Source organism: Carica papaya, chromosome 6 (assembly GCF_054855325.1).
Source record: "Carica papaya isolate Zhongbai chromosome 6, ASM5485532v1, whole genome shotgun sequence".
NCBI classification, from domain to species: domain Eukaryota; kingdom Viridiplantae; phylum Streptophyta; class Magnoliopsida; order Brassicales; family Caricaceae; genus Carica; species Carica papaya.
This window is the reverse complement of record NC_142314.1, coordinates 36,587,207-36,609,520: the sequence shown is the minus strand read 5'-3', so window position 1 is coordinate 36,609,520 and position 22,314 is coordinate 36,587,207. Positions and strand designations below refer to the sequence as shown.

Genomic DNA, 22,314 nt, shown 5'->3' with positions numbered 1-22,314 from the left:
TTCTTCTGTCTCAAAGAAAATTTTCATTCCTCTTGGTATTTCCAAGTAGGAAACTGTATTTATGAGACATCAAGCTTCACCAACTTTCTCATCTAAATCTCTCTTTTCCTCCAATGTTCCAAGGATATGCTGTACTAGCTAACATATCGAGAAATCAAGTGTCCGTTCTCCATTAATTGTCACAGACGAAGCCTGCAAAGCACAACCAAACACGAAATCTCTCCTGGATCCAAGCAACCATCTCCTTCGATATCTTACAGTCTTCTAAAACCAAATAAAATCTTGGCTACTCGCCAACTATCATACAAAACAACACCGTTTAGGTCAAGCCTATGTTTGCAGTTTTCATCTCAAATATGAATTCTACAACATTCCAGGCTCACCATAGAGAACCTAAAACCCTCTCTGTCTCTTTCATCTACATAGCACCATGGGTTTTCCCAACAAGAAAAGCCTGTCTCACATAGCACAACGAAATTCTGTTGCTAACACTAGTGCCATGTTTCTTATGCCTGTTCGGCTAGCTTGGTAATCTCTTCTATCATCTTCCTCCTGTTCTGGTTACTATCAAGTTATGTTTGAAGATGATTCTCTCCAAGTAAAATTTTGTTTCAAACAACATTTTAGTTGATCGACTCAAGAAAGCAAATGTAATTTATACTAAAAAGTTTATTCAAATAATAATTATTTTCTTGAATCTAGTTCACTCGTTAGCTTTTGTGCTAAAGATCCAACAATGAGGATTCTATTATCTGAAACAAAAAATATATATATATTTACAGAGATGGTATATACAAAGACCATTGAGATAATTTGTCATAATATTTAATTCTCTGGAACTTGAGCATCTTTGTATCAGATACATCTGTGCGAAGGTATGGATGAAGGAGATCAAGAAGAGCAACTAAGAAATGGAGAGATCTCCTCTACCTGGTATGAGGATAGTCTGAGGAACCAGCTTGTAGCAATATGTCTTGGTAAATCATACGAATGGTGATGTTAAGGTCTCCCTCCCAACGCCACTTATGCCATTCCTTTGTCAGCCATACTCTGCACAGCAATGGTGTGGTTACTATCCCTTGAGAGAAAATCTCCAATTTAGGGCATTTGTTGACAATCACTTCCTCTAAAGACGGGAATTTGAGAACGTTATGTGTAACACAAAAGCAAGAGAGACTGGGCAAGCAATCAAGTTCTATAAGTTTTAATTTGCTGAAAATAATCCCTTCTTCTGTTCCATCTCCCTCATCTTGAACTACTTCTCTAACTATATCACATTCTCTTATCTTCATTTCTGTGAGCTGTACCAACCTCCGGACTGCTGAGGTTGTTCCTAAGCTCACCAGTCCTCTGCACCCCATTATGTCCAAGCTTTTTAGATTTGCAAAAGATGATGAGAATGGGGTTACGCTGATCATACCGTCACAATTCCATACTTCTAAAGTTTCAAGACTTTGTAGAGCTGATTCCAACTGATAGTCTCGCGTCCCTATACGTGTCAATGAAGGAAGACTGTCAAGCCTCAGATTCCTTATCCGCGTAAATATCCCAGCATATGGTTCTCCTATAAGCTCTTCATCTGGGATTAGTTCCTGGAAGTAACTACAACCTAGGCACAGTTTCTCCACATTATATAACCTCTCAAGGAAACTAAAAGGGATGACTGCTGATACATGATGATAGCATTGCAAGAGAAGAAATTTTGCACTGTGAAAGAGGTCTACTGAAGGATCGCTATAGGATATCATGGTGATGTTTTCCTCATCCAATGAAAATGTTTCCAAGTTGGGGAGTACCTGAAAACCAACCAAACGCAAACGAATATTATTTGGTGTTTTACCAAAGAAACTTTTGTGGAAAAGCTACAATCAATCTTTATACCACCCATTTGGTCATCTATCAGAACTTGTGTATCATCATCGAAAGTGAACATTCAGAAACAAGTTATACCAGCTACTCTGGAAGCCTGAGAACTTCTATTTCATATCTTAACAGTTTTAGGGGAAGAAAAACACACTCACAGGCATGCACGTATTCCAGTTTCTCATACCTTTTCAATCAAGAAAAGCGGCTGCTCATCATCTGGGATTTGAAATTGATCATCTTGATATGTTGCTTGGAGTAAAAATTCTGGAGCAAATAGGCACAATCGTGCACAATGAAACACATCCAGTCTTTTTAGCCTCGGCCAGTCGGTTGTATGTTTGCCTGGGTAGAAAGATTTGAGTTCTATCAAATACTTAAGTTCCAGGGATGTTACATTAGGAAACACAAAGTTGATGGGTTCTGTTTCTCCTTCATCCTTTCCAACAATGTGCTCCATCCCACAGTTTTCTATCACAACTTGCTGAAGTTGAAGAAGACCTCTAGCTACAATGGCCGGAAAAATAGTGGATAGCTGTGCACAGTATTGCACATTCAGTATCTGTAGTTCGAAAAAGGAGGTTGCTGAAATGTGATTGCTCCATAGGTGCCTCAAGTTATCCATATGTGAGATTGTGACTTCCTTCAACTTTGGGATTGCGATCTGCAAAATAAGTACGATGTTAGGAGTAACATAGTCTTTATTTCTATCTTAAATAACAACATAGGAGTAACTAAACCATGAGAAATGAAGGAATTTTGAGTACAATAGGATATTAAGGGATTGTTGCACGATTTTCAATAATATAAAGGAAAATAATTCACCCTCAAGAAAAATGAAATTCCCCCAGAAAAATGGCATAACATATGACAATAATGGATCACCTACCTTATCCTCAAACAAGGCTCCTGGGTTCTCTGCATCTCTGTTGCCAAGGCTTTCAAAATTTTCATAATTAGTAGTGATCTCTGAACCATTATCCCTCAGGAAAGGAGAAGCAAAATTCACCATATTGGGACAACTCTTTATCGTAATGTTTTCGAGTGCCGGAAATTCCAGAGTATCCAACCCAGAACAGAAACTTGCTAGAATGGGCAATGATGCAAGAGAAATTGAGATGAGTAAAGGAAATGTCAATTTAGTTTCCGCTGTTTCCTCTGCTGACTCATATCTAATAATTTCTTCCATCATGATACAATTCTCTACTTTCAGCTCTTCAAGGTGAACAAGGTTCTGTGCATCGGAGGCAGTGATCAGGTATCTCAAGTCGTTACAGTTGGTAACTTCAAGCAATTTAAGGCTTTTGAAGTCCAAAGGTAAAACAGGATGAGTATTCCAAATTTCCACCAATTCTGGAAAGTCGGACAGCTTCAAGTGCTCCAAGCCAAGAAATCCGCCCTAACAAGACATAAATTGCAGCAATCATATTTGAAACATGCATTATTTTTGGGGAAAAATAACTAATAAACCGTAACATCAAACTGACAAATAATAAGATGTAATTATGCAAGAATTCTAGAGAAGAAAGTTTGACTTATACCATTTCTGCAAAGACTTGTTTTATGGTGGTATTAAGGTCACTGTTCCAGTGCCCTTTATCTTCTCCTTCTGTCAATTGTACTACCTGTAACTTTGGTGTGCTTACAACTCCCTGAGAGAAAAGCCTCATCCTGGGACATCCTCTTATGATAACTTCTTCTAGGGATGGGAATTCAAAATTACAATCTCCTGGGCAAAAACTTGTAAGGCTAGGTAAAGAGTAGAGTCCCAAATGCTTCAAATGTGTGAATGCAATCTCATCCTTGGCACCATCCTGAATGTGAACAAAGACTTCTTCTACCCTTTCACAATTAGTTACAGTCAATTTTTTGAGCTGCACTAAGCTTCTGGCTGCTTGAATAGTCCCTAAATTTATCAACCCATGACATTTTGATATATCCAGTGTCGCCAGAGTTTGGAAAGCTATTGGGGAAGGCACTAATTTTCTCAATTTCCTATACACCGTGACTTCCACAGTTCTTAAGTCTTGGAGACTAGAACCAGCTAATGGTTCCTCCTTCAATAAGTGCTTCAGTGCGGGGATTCTGGACAACTTTAATTCAGTTAAACTGTTGATCCTCCCTGAATGTGTTTCCTCTCTGCCAAGCACTTCATATTGGAATATTTCTTCTAGGGGAGCATCATCTATATTAAGTTTCTCAAGATTTGGTAGTATTTGAATGAAGCTAAGGGAAGAAAAACTAGATTGCTTAAGACTGTCTATCAGCTCAAGAACTTTTAGTTTGCGGAAATACACCGCTGGGAATTGGGAGAACCAAGTTTCTGTCAGGGCATCAATTTTCTCAATCTTCAACTCCTCCAGGTTAGGAAACGTACCCTGGAAAACCAATAAGCCTAATTAATATAATGTCTCCAAAGAATAAAATTTCTATTAAGCAACAAAAAGTTTAATCGCAACCTCTTGTATCTCATTAAATATGGTAATTAGCACTTAGTGCTAAATCATCCTCCTTGACCCCCTTTAGCGTATATATCAGTTTTTAACACTTGGTTATGCTAAGAGTCTCTCAAACTTGACAGAATTTTTTTGTTCTTTTTAAATAAGAAAAAATGTCAATAGTAGAGGAAAAGTATGCAAAGAAGGGATAATATACACTCGTAGCAGCAACAACAAGAAAATAAAAGACATAACATCAATGTGAAATAGCACACCAATTCCTTTGCATCCTGGGGGAAAAACATGCTTTCTGATCAACCAATAGGTCATTCAGATAATTTTATCTGAACCAAGTTGTGCAGGGTGAGTTTGCCAGTCAAAGTTCTTGGCATAACATTCTAGCCACAAAAACCTGATACTCAACAAAAAAAGGCTCCTTGCTATAAACTTTATGTTCATTACTTTTTGTATGAACCCACAAATGGGCAGAGGTGACACCTCAAGAGTAGGAAAACAACTTAACAATCTCCACCAGCTGTAAATAGCTTGCTACAAGGTAGCAATGCCAACTCACAACATTATAGGAAATGGCTATTTTTCTCCAAAACTCAAGAACACATCACATAAATGTTAAGAGAAGTAGCTCTAATTAGTCGTGGTATCTAGAACAAATTGTTAGTGTTAATTCTTTTTTACTACTATACTGGAAAATGATTAACTGAAGTAATAATAGAGCATCAAATGTAGATTCTCACACACGCGTTGCTGATTAAGGATACCTCACAAGCTGTTATCCTGACACTATTCTTTCCGAATAACAGTAGATCTTTCTGTTTTTTCTTTTTTTTCTACCCTATCTTTTGTAATCTTCTTTCTCTTATTAATAATACTTATTTTTCTATAAAACAAAAAGACTCGTCCATCAAATCCCGGAACAAAGGTGGAGACATAGTTCCATACCTTAAAAAGTGTGAAAGCTGTGATGAATAGACATGTACGTGTTCTTATCTAGTGTGACATAATAGATATGTTCTTAATTATCAGACCACTTTATATCATACCTCATCAATAATGAAAAGTGGTTGCTGAATTGATGGATCAGATCGCCTCTCTCTTGGTGCTTCTTTTGAAGAAAATAGCTTCAATTTGTAACAAGCAAATAAGTCCATTTTTTTCAACAATGGCCACTCTGTAGTATGCATACCAGGATAAAAATTCTTGAGTTCTGGTAGTTCCCAAAGCTGCAAGATAGTTACATGAGGAAAGACAATTCTAAAGACTGCTTCAATCTCAGTCGGTCGAGTTACTGCTGAAGCACTTGACTCTGTGAAAATGAACCTTTGTTGTTCAAAAATCATCTGTAATGAGCTGCATTGATTTATACTCAAGTGGTCTATCCTCTGGAGCCTACTCATCATATTAGATGGAAAAATACTCTTGATCCTTTTGCAGTTCCATATTGAAAGATAATCTATTCTGGAGAAAGCATCAGCAGCAAGTTGGTCATTCCATATCTTTTCCACTTTATCCATACCATCAATAATCAACCTCTCTATACTCGGCAGTTGCAGCTGCAGAGAGTTGTATTATTATAAAATGACTGACACCGGAAGCAGTTTATATATACATATATATATATATCTTATATATATCTATGTATCTATATATTTATATGTGAGGACCTTTTCAGAATCCTAAATAGCAGATATAGAAAAAGGAGTGAGTTGAAGAGGGATAGCATATGAGAGAAAATAGAAATTTTGAGGTAAAGAAGTATACCCTTTCATCAAATAGAGGAATGTCAGCCTGGCTAATCCCCTCCAGGTTTGTTCTTGAACATTGTTGACCCACAACCCTTGGTGCATTTGTAGTATTTGAGTTAAATACCTTCAATTTGTGGCATTTCTTTATCACCAGCCATCTCAAAGATGGAAATTCAATTATATTTGCATCACAAAATCCACTGAGCTTTGGAAGATTTTCAAGCCTCAGGTCATATAATACAGGGAATAACATGTGGTTAATCTGCCTTTCTTTCTCTATGACTGTTTTCATAATCTCACAGTCACGGATAACAAGTGTTTTGAGTTGCATAAGACCGTTAACAATATGATATGGGAATAGATATTTTAAACCAGCACATCCCTCCACATTCAAGACTTTCAGATTTCTAATGCAACAAGTAATTGCTTGCAGTTCTTTGGGCCAAATCTTTGTTATATTCAACGAGAACAGTTTCAACTCTTCCAAGTTGGGGAGTTGGATCTGCATGAACAGATTTTGCTTCGTGAACTACTAAATTTTAATCGACAAGAAAGAGAACCAGCAATAAACGATAGATGATTAGGACCAAGGTGAATCTATGGAGCCAAGTATTAGTGCAGGAATATCATCATCACCACTTAGACAGGTTAGCAAAATCATATAATTCAACATTAATTTATTCACACCCAGGAAAGGTAAATCTAAGAGACATTTTTTAACCTCAAACAAAGCTCTAGAATACTTATTTTAGATTTATAACTTATTGTGTATCCTGTGACTATGAAATAATAAAAAGGAAAATCAATAATAAAAAATGCATACTTACCTTTTCATCAAAAAGAGAGATGGAATTAGAGCTTGTACTTCGGGATGTTGAAGGTGACTCCATGTTGGAGCAGAAGCTGATGAAGGACGATAGATTTTTCAGCATCAAGGACCGGAATTTAATAAGCTCGACTTCAGTTGTAAGTTCATTATCAACAATTGAAAACATTCTTTCATCAGTAACAATAGCTGCCATTCTCTTGCAGTCAGTTACTTCAATTTCCTGAAGTTGCTCAAAACTCCTGAACATGGAGAATGAGAATAGATTCTCCAATCTTCCACAATTTTCCACTTTTATTACACTCAATTTTCTGAAAGACCCTGATGTGAGTTTCCCATTACATATCTTCTCCAAGTTCATCATATTTTGAAGAAACAATGACTCTAGGATTGGAAAAGCTTTTGAACTAATCCATGGCTCGTCCATTGAGTTTAAGATATATTTCATTTCAGGACTATTTTGGACATGGAGATGCTTCAATTTTGGCAAACCTTCCCTGTCTAGTTTCCAAAGAATGCTTTCTTCACCCGTCAGTTCATCCAAATACAGATCCTCAGTTTTTTTCAGCAACTTGTACATGCCATCCTCCATAAGCAGGCCTGTTCCATTCTTGAGTTTTAATGTTCTGTCAGTGGCATACTTACCATACCAGTCCCATACATCTCCTATTAATATTCGATATCTATCCAACTTTTCAGATAACAAATTTTTCACCATAATCTGGGTGTTAGGAATTTGTATGTCGAGGGCTGTCAGGTGAGGCAAGTATCTTAACTCTGTCAGCCGGGCATTACTAGTTTGATCATTAAGTTCTTCAACCTCCCACTGGTTGAAGCTATTCGCCAGATACAATTCTTCCAATTTAGAGAGACTTGATATGACACCGTGAGATATAACTTTGATTTTGGGACAATCACTCAAATCCAACAATTGTAATCGAATCAGTTGGCCTAACTCCTTAGGAAATTGTTCCAAGTCGCAATCAATAAAGCTAAGAATTTCAAGTGACTTTAGTTCTCCTATAATCTTTATATCTTGCAAGACACAAGAATACAGACATAAGCTTCGAAGGTTAGCTAGTAGACATATTGAGGAAGGTAATGATGGAATGCGCATTTCAGTGAAATCCAGTACTCTTAACCCTTTCATCCCAGTCAGAAAATTGTCTGGAAGTTCCAGAGAAGGATTCCATATACAGAGGAATTTCAACTTTGGGTACTCTGTTTGTTCTAGAAGCTCATTGATATCACTGTGAGATAAGAGGATTCCACTGGAATCAACATAGGGCCAATCTTTTGGTCCAACAGCATCTTTTACTGTCAGCACATGCTTGTCTCTGGCTGCAATTGATAGTGCAACATCTCGAACGACATCATGTATGGAAAATTGATCATTGGTAGACCGATCAACCAGCAAGCAAGAGGCTTCAAGGCTGCAGAGCAAAGTGTTTACTCTATCTCGTGTTTCTTCCATGGTATTTGTGTCTTGAAAGACACCCAAGCCAATACCATATTTCAGCAAGTCCATAATGAGTGTATTGCCAATAAGAGCACAAAGCAAAAAAGTTGCCTTTAGTTCTTCAGTTTCCAAATTGTTGTAACTCAACTCTATAGTTGAATATATAACTGCCTGAATTCCAGTAAAGTTCCGTAAGGACGGCTTCCTTAGTTCTGCCATTGCGTTCTTCCACTCAAACGAGCTCTTATTTTTCAAAGCCTTCGCAACTGTTACAATTGCAAGAGGCAAACCTGCACACTCCTTTGCAATCTCAATTGCAGTAGAGTGAAAATCAGGATTTTCAACCTTGTCCCCAGCCATTTTCTTGAACAAGTCCCAGGCTTCCTCCTCTATTAAAATCCCAACTGGAAAACATTTCTCAGCTTCCATCTCGGATGAGAGAAGAGTGTGATCCCTTGATGTCAACAGGATCTTGCATCCCTTGTGAGATTCTCCAGAAGGAATACCGACTTTCTCCAAATCAAGCTTCTCCCACAGGTTGTCTAATATTATGAGGATCCTCTTCTCTTTCTTCAATCTATCACACAATCTATCTGCCCTGCCAGTTATTGTCTCTTCTCGAAATTCCAATCCCAACTTGTCTGCAATTACCCCCTGAATTTTTTTATAATCTTGATTCTGTGAGATCTCAACAAAAACCACAACAGCATATACTCCTTCTTGCTTGACTTTATTGGCAACTTCTTTTGCTAGAGTGGTTTTGCCAATACCTCCCATACCATACACACCAATAACATTGACATTGGGATCCTTTAAGGCATCTGTAACTCCATCCACGGTACGCCTTCTTGACTCGAAGGCCTTGTAGTCTTTGACAGATGTGATCCCTATCCCCTGAGGAGGAAGCCGATATGAAATCTTGTCAAATCTGCTTTCATCTTGGAGTTGAGCAACAGTCTTTCTCTCCTTTGCTGCTTTCCTGCCAACCTTATAACGTGATCTCAGATGAACACAAGACCTTTTGAACCATCCCATCTGTGCATGTTCCTCACCTTTGGCAATGATTTTGTCTGCATCGTCAATGATTCTGCCAACATTGTTCAGCCACCTCTCAACAGCAGCTTCAACCTCTTCTCCTCGTCTTATAGCATCATCAACCGAATGTTGCACCTTCTCCTTTTCATCTTTTAGCGTCTCCAAGTGCTTCTTGAGGTTCTCCAGGTTGTTCTTATACTTTAACAAATAACCAACTTGTCGCCCAACTGGAACTATGGAGTTCTCGGCAACTACAGAGGAAAAAGCAGCAACAAATTGCAGACTCACCTCAAGGGCCATCTTCTCCCTTCTTTTTCCTTCTCTTTCTTTCTACAGGAATCAAGTTGACAAAGACAAAGAAGGAAAAAAAAAAGTAAAGAAACAAAAAACAAGAATGTGTTGACGAATGCCTACGAAACAAACTGGTGACAACCAGTTATGAATGTTTGGATCAACATTAAGATTCAGATGCCCAAAAGTACAAAAACCAAAGAAAGAAAAAACAGAGAGAAGCCATACATTAATCTAGTGGTTAGAAATGGATGTAAAGAAAAAGAAGCAGCAGCTGCTTTAATTCAGAAGGAAGGATAACTGGTAAAAGAGGTTTGTTCGTAGCATCTGCATAAACTCCATGTCATTGCTTATGGAGTCAACTCTTAACTCAGTCATTCCTCTCTTTGCATGGCTGCAAAAAGTGCTGCTTTAATTCAGAAGGAAGGATAACTGGTAAAAGAGGTTTGTTCATAGCATCTGCATAAACTCCATGTCATTGCTTACGGAGTCAACTCTTAACTCAGTCATTCCTCTCTTTGCATAGCTGCAAAAAGTTGGGCAGATTTTTTTTATTTTATATTGGCTTTAACAGGTTAGTACCATAAGGTTGGCAAGTTGCCTTCAGATTATAAACTATGCAAAATCGAAATGAACAAATGAAAAAAGGTAGGATGTTCCAAATTAGTCATAGTTGAGGAATATACAATAATTTTCACAAAAGAACAACATGGTAAAAGGAATTAATGGAAAAGAATGATAATTCTGTTCATAGCTCCCACTAAAAATTAAGAAATATATATATATAGTAAAAAGATAAAATACCCTTAGTCAAATAATAATGATATATACATATATATATTTAAATTACCATACAACTTCTTAATTTATTTTTTCCCAAGTGGGATTTTCTATTGGTTGTCAGTACAAATGTGAATCAAATACAGATCATATACAAGTGGAATGTCAATATTCAAACATATCACCAAAGTCAAACTTGGCAGGAGGAAGAAACGTAGAAGATGGGTTCTTATTTCTCAAAAATATTTCGACTTTATTTTATTTCAGTCAACTCAATCCCGGAAGGAAAATCAATGGCGGAAGCAACTACCAAACTCCGTAGAAAATCCCACGAAGCAGACATTAAAAATGCCGCAATCACCATCACATTCCAACCCATATCGTCTCTCGCAGGAATTTTGTCAAACAGTTTATCTGCAAAACTAAAAACACCCATCTCCCCACGCTTCTCAACAAGACCAATCCTATATTATACATAGCATTTTCAGGACCCATATGAGCTATATCACTATGAATATGAAATAACTTGTTGCAAATCGAAACCACAAGAGCAAGACTTGAGAACAAAGATAAATGTCTGGTTGTCTGGTTCTTTTCCATCTTCTAACATAAAATAGTGCAAGTTGAGAGCTTTTCCGTCATGGTTTGCTCTCGTATAAGTTCTGATCACAGAATTTCATTTTGTATATATACTTTCCGTGTAAACAGTTCCTTCTTCTTACTCCCTCTGCTATGGGGTTGTCCTCTGAATTGGTCTGTTTCCTTTCAGGCATTCGTTAGACACGTTTAGCTCAACCTTTTGCTTCAGTCTTTTTTTTTTATTTATGAAAAAAGTATTTTTACAACCAAACAATTAAATTTACAAGTGTTTTTTACAAAGTTTAACTCAAAAGTTATAATCATAAGAAGCAAGAGATATAATCATAAGAAGCAAAAAGAGGTTAAGATCAATAAAAAACAAGTGTCCAAATCCTCTTGATTCCTGTGGTGCACACTGCCCCCAAGACTGCTACGTATGTTGGGACGAGTGTATATATATGTGTGTCTGTGTGTATAGCGAACTTATTTCTTTTTCCTGAAGGTTCAAATTCTGTCTTGAATTCAACTCCAACATGAACTTTGATGGAGCCAAGTTCGAATTATTTAGTTTTGACGATAGAAAAGCCAATTGAGAGAAGTTTCTTTAAGGCATTTCGTCAAACTGTTGGTGGGCAGACTCCAAACGAGGAGACAATTCAAGCTCTGGTTTTTGGCGGTCAGAGCATAAACGCCATTGAAGTGGGCAGTGAAGAGACGAGGAGAGTTCTGAGGGTAGTGACTGAGTTAATGGATATAGCCCCTCTGCATCTGGTTTTCATGATTCTGATCTGGAGCTGGGTGAAGAACTAAGAACCCTAAACAGAAATACTGAGACTGGTATTATTTAACTTGAATCAAGTCTTTAATTGAATATCAAGTTGGAACTTTTTTAAAATGCAAATTGCTGGCATTTCTTGAACAGCAGCTTTTGTCCCTGTCTATATATATATATATTTTTTTATATAAATTTAATTAATATATAATAATAATAATAATTGAATGATAATAATATATAAAATAAAAATAATAAATTTTTTTTATATTTAAATAATTATATATTAATGTATGGTATAATTATATTTTTAATTAAATTATTAATTTATTTATATTTATTATGTAAAAAAATAAAAAATATGTAATAAAAAAAATTATTTAAAAATATAATTATATTTATATTTAATAAAATAAATAATTATTTAAATATAAATATAATTTTTTTTTACATTTTTAAAATATTATATATTAATTATTTATTATTTACCATTATTTCAGTGTTAACGGTCGTTATGATTATGCCTGACAAACGAGGCTTGTATTCGAAACTCCGTTATGTTTGTTTAACGGGAGTTTATTTGTAGTTGGATAGTTGCTTCTCCAGTTTTGTCGTTTATAATGAATTGACTCCCAAAAAATGATTCCCTTTTTTTTATTAAAAAAAAAAAAAAAGCCCCATATGGGGAAGGTTCTTTCTGTGAGCCTGCAGACTCTGACATTTTCTTCTATCTTACTGAGACGATGACTGTCCATTTTATCTCATGTGTAGGTATTCTCATTCTGTAGTTCACATGGGTTTTCTTTTGGAAATTTTCACTGTGAAAACATAAACCATTTAGAATTTGTACCTCCCTTTTTTCATTTGTTCTTTGGTTGATCCTTTTTGTTAAAATTTCTGTTTGATGTATTGTGGAACGAGCATGTTCATTTTGGTTTTTCTTTGCGGAGGGGGGAAGCAATGATTGAGCAGAGAGTTGACCAGAAACATGGTCGTCTGGACAGGGCTGAAACCATAATGAGCCACTCACAGGCCCCCAGGAAACGCGCTTTTGAGTCAAGCGGCTGTTGCTTCTTCATTTTGTCGTCCATGTGAAGCGACCAAACTCAGACATGGCTTCTCTATCATTTTGTCATCTGTGGTTTGAGTGCGTTCCCTTGGCATTCAAATCTGAATCTTAATCCATAGATTCTTGTTAACAGCTTCTTGTTTTCTTTACTAAAAGCTGTGGCTATGGAGCTGGCTGTGGAATTTGTCACTGCCTTTTCCTCTGTACTTGTCGACCACTCAGTGGCTTCTGTTGGGCGACAAATTGGTTATTTGCTCAAGTACAAGACCAACATAGAGGACCTCAAGAACCAACTTCAGAAACTGAAAGATGAAAGAGATAAGGTGCAGCATTGGGTTGATGATGCTACAAGAAGAGGGGAAGAGATCGAGGCTGTTGTCCAAAGGTGGCTAGACAATGTGGACAAGAACATTGAAGAAGGAGAGAAGGTTATCAGGAAAGCCGAAGAAAGAGCCCAAAAGGAATGGTTTAGAAGGTCATTGAGATCACGTTATCGGGTTGGCAGGAGAGCAGCAAAGGAGACAGAGACTATTGTTAAACTTAATGTCGAAAGCAGCTTTGAGAGGGTTTCATATCGTCCTCTTCCACAAGGGATAGGGATTACAAGTGTCAAAGGTTACGAGGACTTCAACTCAAGAAAGCATACCTTGAATGGAGTTATAGAGGCCTTAAAGGATCCAAATATCGGCATGGTTGGGATATACGGGATGGGTGGTATTGGAAAAACCACATTAGCGAAAGAAGTTGCCAGTAAAGTCAAGCAAGAAGGAGAATTTCCTGTTTTGGTTTTCGTGGAGGTCTCCCAGGAACAAGATATTAAGAAAATTCAGGGAGAAATTGCAGATAAGCTGGGCTTGGAGTTTCGGGAAGAGACTTTATCAGGCAGAGCAGATAGGCTATGTGACAGATTGAAGAAGGAGAAGCGGATCCTCATAATTTTGGACAATCTGTGGGAGAAACTTGACTTGGAGAAAGTGGGGATTCCTTTTGGTGAAGCTCACAAGGAATGCAAGATCCTAGTGACATCAAGGGATCAAAATGTTTTGTCACGTGAGATGGAGACTCAGAAGAATTTTCCAGTTGGCATTTTACCTGAGAAGGAAGCATGGGAACTGTTCAAGAAAATGGCAAGCAGCACCGTTGAGAATCCTGATTTGCAAGTAACTGCAACTGAGGTAGCAAAGGAGTGTGCAGGTTTGCCCCTTGCCATTGTAACAGTTGCAAAGGCTTTGAAAAATAAGAGCTCATCCGAATGGAAGAATGCATTGCTAGACCTACGGAGGCCTTCCTCGAGGAACTTCACCGGAATACAGGCAGTTATATATTCAACTATTGAGTTGAGTTACAACAATTTAGAAACTGAAGAACTAAAAGCAACTTTCTTGCTTTGTGGTATTATTGGTAATACTATTATTATGGACTTGTTGAAATATGGTATAGGCTTGGGTGTATTTCAAGAAACCAAGACCATGGAAGAAACAAGAGATAGAGTAAATTCTTTACTCTGTAACCTTGAAGCCTCTTGTTTGCTGGTTGATCGTTCTACCAATGATCAGTTTGCCATACATGATGTTGTCCGTGATGTCGCTCTATCAATTGCATCTCGAGACAAGCACGTGCTCACAATTAAAAATTCGGTTGGGCCAAGAGAGTGGCCATATGCTGATTCAACTGGAATCCTCTTATTGCACAGTGACATCAGGGAGCTTCCTGAAGAAATGGAATATCCAAAATTGAAATTTATCTGTATATGGAATCCTTCTCTGGAGCTTCCTGAAAATTTTCTGAATAGGATGAGGGAGCTAAGAGTTCTGGATTTCACTGAAATGCGCATCCCATCATTACCTTCCTCAATATGTCTCCTTGCCAACCTTCGTAGCTTGTGTCTATATTCTTGTGTGTTGCAAGAGATAACTATTATCGGAGAATTAACAAAGCTTGAAATTCTCAGCTTTGTAGATTGTGATGTGGAACAATTGCCAAAGGAATTAGGCCAACTTACTAGGCTACAGTTGTTGGATTTGAGTGATTGCCCCAAAATCAAGGTAATTCCTCGGGGTGTCATATCAAGCCTATGTAGATTAGAAGAACTGTACCTGGGTAACAGCTTCAAGCTATGGGAAAATGAAGATCTAAGAAATCAGACAAGCAATGCTAGCCTTGCAGAGTTAAGGTGCTTGCCTAACCTGACAGCTCTTGACATACATATTCCTAACATCCAGATTATGTTGAATGATTTATTTTCTGAAAGGTTGACTAAATACCGAATATTTATGGGAGATGAATGGGACTGGCATGGTAAGTATGAAACTGAAAGAACATTAAAACTCAAGCATGGCACAAGCTTTCTTTTGGAGGATGGAATGTACAAGTTGCTTGAAAAAACTGAAGATCTGTATTTGGATGAATTGAAGGGTGAACCAAGCATTCTTTGGAAACTAGACAGGGAAGGATTGCCACAACTGAAACATCTCCATGTCCACAATAGTCCCGACATTAGATACATCATAAACACAATGGACGATCCATGGATTAGTTCAAAAGCTTTTCCAATTTTGGCGTCCTTGTTTCTTCAGAATATGATCAACTTGGAGAAGATATGTCATGGGAAATTCCCAGTGGGGTCTTTCAGCAAATTGAGAATAATAAAAGTAGGAAGCTGTGGAAGACTGGAGAGTCTGTTTTCATTCTCCTTGTTCAAGGACCTTGTGGAACTTCAAGAAATTGAAGTAACTGACTGTGAGAAAATGTTAGGTATTGTTGCTGAGGAAAGACTGGTTGCTGTTGTTGATAATGAAGCCAGAAGCAATGTCGAGCTTTGTCAATTACATTCCTTGACACTGAAGAATCTATCTTCGTTCATTAGCTTCTGCCACATGGATTCGCCTTCAACATCCTGGAGTACTATGTCCAACTCTATGCCACTTTTGGATGAAAAGGTAATATGCATATCTGACTTTTTCTTAAATGTCATTTGTGACTGTACAAAAGTTTAATGTCATCAAGTAATTCCTATTCGGACATAGGATGTGCCACAAACAATGAACTAAAATAAACTTTCTTGAGTTCTGTCTGAGCAAAAATGAAGAACTTCAGTTTCACTTCTTCACAACAGTAAACAAGCTCAAAAAAGTACGAACCAATGGGTGTCAAAATATGTGGTTTTACAAGTCTACAGAGATAGAAAATATGATGATCATCTAAATTATAAGGATATTCAGCTCAGACACACGCACCGTTCTCCTAATCTTATAATATAACTAATGCTGTTTTTTATTTCTTGTCTCTTCAAATTTAGTAGTTCATGAAGCAAACCCGTGCATGCAGGTTCGATTCCCTAACTTGGAAGAATTGAAACTAACCTCTGTGAAGATAGCAAAGATTTGGCCTGACCAACTCCAAACAATCTCTTCTTGCCTGAAGAATCTGAAAACCTTGAATCTGGAGGGATGTGGTAGTTTAACATGTCTATTCCCTTCTTATATGCTTAAAAATCTTATGCAACTCAAAACACTTGTAATACGCAATTGTAACGCAATAGAAAGGGTCATGGAGAAAGAAGCAATCAACCACTTGCTGTTCCCTGAATTATATGACTTGAGGCTTGAAAATCTTCCAAAACTCACTGGATTTTGTGCAGCAAATTTAATTGAATTTCCATCCTTGAGATGGCTGGTAATAAAGCAATGCCCTGAATTGAAGACGTTTAACCTAAACACTACCGGTGCACCAAGTGTTGTGGGTGGAGATCATTCAAGAACACACTCAGGGAGGAGAATCAATGGTGACATTCCTCTGTTTGATGAAAAGGTGTGCTTTTTTCTCTCAGATTTTCCATTTCTCCTACATACTCCCTCTTCAAGTCATTCCTCTTTCTTTTCTGTTATGTAGGACCCTCAAAATTAAGTTATCTTTTGCATATCTTTTGTTTCTGATCTCAAATTTTTTTATATTGATACAATTTTCTCAGCTTGGATTGCCAAACATAGAGAGGTTAATAATTGATGGTCTGCAGAAAGTGGAGAAATTATGGCACAACCAACTTGCTGCTGGTGCTTTCTCCAGGATAGATTATCTTTCCATATGGAATTGTAGAAGGATCAAGAATATTTTTCCATCTAATATGATGAGCAAGCTCCAGAGATTAGACCGGTTAGGAATAAATCTCTGTGATTCATTACAGGTGATATTTGAACACCAAGAGCCCAATTTAACTGTCCCTCAAGCAACGGAGACAGGAACTGCCTTTAGAATTGTGTTCCCAAAAATAACCATCTTGGAGCTGTGGAACTTACAGGAACTAAAGTGTTTCTATCCTGGTGTGCATACTACAGAGTGGCCATTGTTGAAAAAATTGGATTTATATGCTTGTGACAAATTGACACTATTTGCTTCAAAATTTATGAGGTCACAGGAAGCACAAAGCATGAGGGGGCAACTTGATACACTGATTCAGCAGCCCCTGTTCATGGCTGATGAGGTATGGCTAAAAGTAGTCTGATAAAAGTATGTCCACATTGTTAGCCTCAGTAAGAATATGCTGATCTTTAACACTTCGAGATTATGTATTTTTAAATTTTCCCAAATAGTCATCACAGATTTTGTGCTTTAAGATGCAACCATTTTTCCTCCATGGTAAAGAAAATCATAGCAAAATCCAGAACTGTTAAAAAACTTTATATTAAAGTTAGGCGAAGTGTACATACTGACACAAATAGAGGCAGAGCATTCATACTTCTAATTCCCGAACAAACTCTATGCTGAATGATTTAACTAATGATTAGTAATTAGAGGTGTCCAAAACAAAGGTTTTGGTTGAAGAATACCTTATGATCTTCTCTTTTTAAATGAATGAGGTTATGGAACCATTTTTATGTCATTTATCATGGATTTTATGCTCTGCATATTTTAATAGTGATTACTGGTTTTCCAGACTACTTTCCATAATCTAGAGGAGCTGAAGGTAGAGGGAATTGATGCTAAGACAGAGTTATGGTGTTCCCAGTTCTCAGCTGCATATTTTCACAAACTAAAAGTTCTTGAGTTGATGGGCAGTCTTAAGCAACCCAGTGTGTCTTCTCTTAGCTTCATTCAAATATTACCCAATCTTGAAAGGCTTCATATTACTGATGCTCCATTAGAAGAAATATTCCAATGTGAAGTGATTGGTGGAGAACAAACACATTCAGGGAGGTTAACCAAGTTTAAGGAATTAAAGTTGTCTAAACTCCCTGTGCTGAAGCATCTATGGAAGGAAGAAATAAATCGTGGCCCAGTTTTCCAAGACTCAAGAACTGTGAATGGAAAATTAAGAAAATTAGTCCCATCATTAATAAATTTCCAAAGTCTGACAACTCTTGAGATATCAAATTGTCATAGATTAATAGATTTGGGCACAGTCCGAGCAGCTACAAGCCTAGTGCAGCTCACGAAAATAAGTATAAGTGACTGTGAAAGGATAGAAGAGATCTTAGTGAACATTCAGGATGATGTCCGAGATGGGATTGCATTCACCAAATTGAAGCATTTGGGACTTAATTCTTTACCAAGCCTCACAAGTTTCTGCCACGGAGAATGTACTTTTGAATTTCCATCCCTGGAAGAGGTTATTGTCAGAGGATGCCCTAGGATGGGGATCTTTTGTCATGGAGTTGTAAGGGCACCAAAGTTGCAGAAAGTACAATTGACAGAAGAAGATGTGGGGCAATGGCATGGTGACCTTAACACCACCATTAAACATATTTTCACAGAAATGGTATAAACTAATTTATCAAACTTCCTTCTCTCATCAAATATATACATATTTAATGGTTGCTTTTTCTTATTATTATTTGGTGAAATTGGTTCTTCTTCATCTTCTTATTTTTTTCCAGATAAGTGCAAGTTTATTTGGTAAAAGTTTTAACTATGATTTACTGAAAGTTCTTCACTCGGCAGGGTGGATTTTTTGGCTTAGAGCATCTGAAGCTCTCGGAATTCCCAGAGTTGGTCGAAATATGGAACAGTGGCCCTGTTTTACCTTTGGACTTCAAAAGCCTGAAACTGCTTGAAGTTAGTAACTGTAACAACTTGAGGTATCTGATCACTGCCTCCATGGCTCAGAACCTTGTTCACCTGGAAGTAATGAAAATAGAGAATTGTAGCGTGATGAAAGAAATTATTAGATACGAAGCAACAGAGGAAATGGCATCAGTTAAACTGATATTTCCCTTACTTATTACTGTTACTCTTGAGTCATTGCCCATCCTGACAAGCTTCTGTTCAGGAACAAATATTCTGGAATGTCCTGCATTAGAAAATCTCACCATAAATAATTGTCCCAACATTCTGAAATTTGCTTCATTATTTTTGTCGGATCATGCTCCAGAGGTCTCTTCTAATGATGAAACTATTGAAATCCTTAATAACCCAGATGCATCCTTTTTCGAAGATAAGGTATGTTTTACTTTATTGGTTTAAATTATATCTGTCAGGTTGAAGTGCATCCATCCTTTTCTTTGTACCATGATCTGAACATCATTTTTCCGGTGTGACTTTCAGTATTATCTCTGTACAAAAAGATTCAAATGTAACTTTCAGTATTATCTCTGGATTTATCTGGCTAATTACTCGAAAGGCCACATTCGTTTCTGAGAGTAAAAACAAGCATCATATAAACAAGACACCAAAGGGGTGCCACCTGAAACAAAGACGGCAATGACAAATAACTTTGCTTTATGTTATTTTCATCATTCAACATCCTGCAAACACATCCCTTAATGTAATCAAAGTTTTAGTTCATGCATAGGTCTTTTCTTACTCCTGTCATGTTAATTGGGGTAGCAATGAAGCGATCTTACTAACACAGGATGCATTTATAGGTCGTGCTCCCTAAGCTGAAGGAAGTTTTAATCTCAGATATGGACAAGATAAAAAATTTATGGGGCAACCACACTGCAGCGGACATTCTTCATGAATTAAAAATACTGAAAGTCCGATTTTGTCAAAATATGTCTACAATTTTTCCAGCCTCGGCAGCTAGATCTCTTCTGCAACTTGAGCAGCTAACAGTAGATTCTTGCTCTCAGTTAGAGCATATTGTTGCAAAGGATGAAGAAGAAGCAGCAGCCATTAACTTTGTGTTTCCGCGATTAATGTCCTTAGAACTGGGAACTATGCAAGAACTCAAAAGTTTCTATCCTGGTGTACATTCTATAGATTGGCCAGTATTAAATCTACTACACGTGTTTCACTGTGAAAAATTAAAGATATTCTCTCAGGAGCTCCTTAGATCCCAAGAGCAACCTCTTTTCTTCGTTGACAAGGTGTGTTTCATTTTTAACTCCTTTAGTTCTGTTTTAGATGTCAAAATATGTAGATCTTCCCAACTTTTCAGAACAACACCTTGAAACAACACAAAAATAAGTAGCTATTTTGCAAGATTCCTAAAACTGTGAGATAATCATGGTTTTACTTATGATGCTAGCATCTAGTTGTTAAAATGATCAAGGGGATAGTACAGCTATTTATTTATTTAACCGTCCTCTTCCAAATTTTTTTTGAAAGAACATCAAGTGCAATTGTTTCTGTTTGGTTGGTTTTCAGATTCTCCAAAACTTGGAAGCGTTGGCATTGAATTGGAATGACATCAACATTGTATTCCCTGAGAGGTCTCTAAGAGACCTTAATTGCAAATTAAAATTTCTTCAACTGCAGTGCTTTCATGTTGGATCAGTTATGTTCCCTTTGGGTTTTCTTGATGGATTGCGAAATCTGGACAAATTGGGTATTTCTTGCAGTGATTTTGAAGAAATATTGCCATATTTAGAGTTTCCAGGAGGGCAAATGTATACTGGCATCTTCACATGGATAAGAAATATAAGATTGTACGATCTTCCTTATGTAACGTATTTATGGAAACAAGGCTGGCAATGGCGATCAGTTTTTCAAAAACTTGAATCTTTAGAAGTGTGGTTATGTGACAGTTTGATTAATTTAGCACCATCCTATGCACCTCTTTCAAATCTGAAGACTTTGGATGTATGGGATTGTCGTGGATTAGTGAATTTATTCACATCCTCGGCAGCTAAAAATCTGGTGCAACTCATAGAATTGAGAATAAGGGAATGTGAAACAGTGAGGGAAGTGGTTTCAGATGAGGGTGATGAAAGAGAGATTATCTTCAGAAAATTGAAACGCTTGGAGCTTGATTCTTTGTCAAGCCTCTCATGCTTCTGCTTGGCATTTTCTGCTCTGAAATTTCCAACTTTGGAGGAAGTAATTATATGCAAGTGTCCAAGGTTGGAGCTTTTCTCCCAAGGAGAAATCTTAACCACACCATTGCTGTGCAGAGTATGGCTGACGAAGGAATGGGATCAGTGGCGCTGGGATGATGACCTTAACATCACCATTCGCCTCATCTACACTGAAATGGTACCTATATATTTATCAGATTATGTTTATCTCCAATAGCAGTTGTCACCAATTTGCTTGTTTTTCTCTTCAAGTTTACAGCTAATGAGAATATACATACATATATATATATATATAAGATGTAAGCTACATCACATTCTTGTATGCACTTGAATTGAAGCTCAATAATTTATCTTCTCCCCTCTTTGATGAACAGAATGGTCCATCAGAAAACCACGTGAGTTGCTAGAATTCCCCCACCACGAGGATCGGTCATACTTAATGCAACTGGTTGCCGTAAGGTGTCAAGAGGGAGTTGCTGCAGCTGTTGGTTTCACCATGGGAACTGACTCAAAGGCTTCTCCATCAATATGGAATAATAACTACGGAATTTTTCAAGCCCAGATTCTTGTGCTGAAACATCTACGAATTACTTTAAAGAAAGGGCTCATGGACATTATTGTTGAAACAGATTTTAATACACTTTTAAATCTGATAAAACATGCAGATAAAAATGCTCACCCCCTTGGCTATGTCATAGAAGGTTGCCGAAATCTGATTTGACTCCTCTAATTGTATGTTTTCTTCAGCATACACCTCCGGAAGGGAACTCTTGTGCAGACTTTATGGCAAATCTAGGACTCTATGAAGTTACGTTTAGTCTTCTACCCAAATCCTCCTCCAGGAATTGTGCCTCTACTTCAGGCTGATGCCATTAGAATTTCATTCCCAGAGCCTTTGGTTTCTTCTCCACGGTTTTCTTTCACACCAAGAAGACAATTCCAAGTTCGGTACAAGTCACATATTCATTCATTGTTCTTTTTCTTGTTTCCTTCAAATAGAGCTATTATACTTGTGTTTTCATGTGTATGTGCTTCATTGTTGGCAAAAATATAGAAGACCACTTCAGACAGCTTAATATCCTTTCAAACTTCAAGATACTGAAAAAGTTTATCTTTAAAATCAGGATGTTTTTTTTTCTCTCTTAGTGAAAATTCATACATTTAATTAATTAAATAACACATACACATCAATTATAATAAATATT

The 22,314-nt window shown here is 37.2% G+C and overlaps 2 protein-coding genes across 3 annotated transcripts; one reads left to right on the top strand and one right to left on the bottom strand.

Moving 5' to 3' along the window:
- Positions 1-330: 330 nt before the first annotated feature.
- LOC148253623 (uncharacterized) lies at positions 331-11,966 on the bottom strand. 2 transcript variants are annotated; one of them, XM_088206219.1, is made up of 8 exons: positions 9,904-11,966; positions 6,892-9,714; positions 6,081-6,566; positions 5,363-5,872; positions 3,405-4,241; positions 2,753-3,262; positions 2,051-2,527; positions 331-1,796 (listed from the first exon to the last, which is right to left on the bottom strand). In XM_088206219.1, the coding sequence occupies exons 2-8, from the start codon at positions 9,682-9,684 to the stop codon at positions 927-929; spliced, it is 6,483 nt and encodes a 2,160-aa protein (XP_088062345.1). In that variant the 5' UTR covers positions 9,685-9,714; positions 9,904-11,966; the 3' UTR covers positions 331-926. The 2 variants fall into 2 exon arrangements, with proteins under 2 accessions (XP_088062345.1, XP_088062344.1); XM_088206218.1 differs by having other exon boundaries at positions 332-1,796; positions 6,892-11,966.
- A 533-nt stretch (positions 11,967-12,499) lies between these two features.
- Positions 12,500-21,767, top strand: LOC110821585 (uncharacterized). The gene is made up of 8 exons (XM_022051477.2): positions 12,500-15,814; positions 16,203-16,685; positions 16,846-17,355; positions 17,809-18,630; positions 18,813-19,310; positions 19,736-20,179; positions 20,460-21,287; positions 21,484-21,767. Exons 1-8 carry the CDS (start codon positions 13,040-13,042, stop codon positions 21,514-21,516), a joined length of 6,393 nt encoding a protein of 2,130 aa, XP_021907169.2. The 5' UTR covers positions 12,500-13,039; the 3' UTR covers positions 21,517-21,767.
- The last annotated feature ends 547 nt before the right edge of the window (positions 21,768-22,314 follow it).

What these genes read in the sequence shown, in the direction of transcription:
- LOC148253623 (XM_088206219.1), bottom strand. Translation starts at nt 9,684, where the DNA reads ATGGCCCTTGAGGTGAGTCTGCAATTTGTTGCTGCTTTTTCCTCTGTA. An exon ending in TCTCTCTTTTTGATGAAAAG is followed by an intron (nt 6,567 to 6,891) that starts GTAAGTATGCAT and finishes CTGTTCATGCAG; the next exon opens with ATCCAACTCCCCAACTTGGA. An exon ending in CACTTTTCATTATTGATGAG is followed by an intron (nt 4,242 to 5,362) that starts GTATGATATAAA and finishes TTGGTTTTCCAG; the next exon opens with GGTACGTTTCCTAACCTGGA.
- LOC110821585 (XM_022051477.2), top strand. Translation starts at nt 13,040, where the DNA reads ATGGAGCTGGCTGTGGAATTTGTCACTGCCTTTTCCTCTGTACTTGTC. An exon ending in AACATATTTTCACAGAAATG is followed by an intron (nt 18,631 to 18,812) that starts GTATAAACTAAT and finishes TTCACTCGGCAG; the next exon opens with GGTGGATTTTTTGGCTTAGA. An exon ending in GCCTCATCTACACTGAAATG is followed by an intron (nt 21,288 to 21,483) that starts GTACCTATATAT and finishes TTTGATGAACAG; the next exon opens with AATGGTCCATCAGAAAACCA.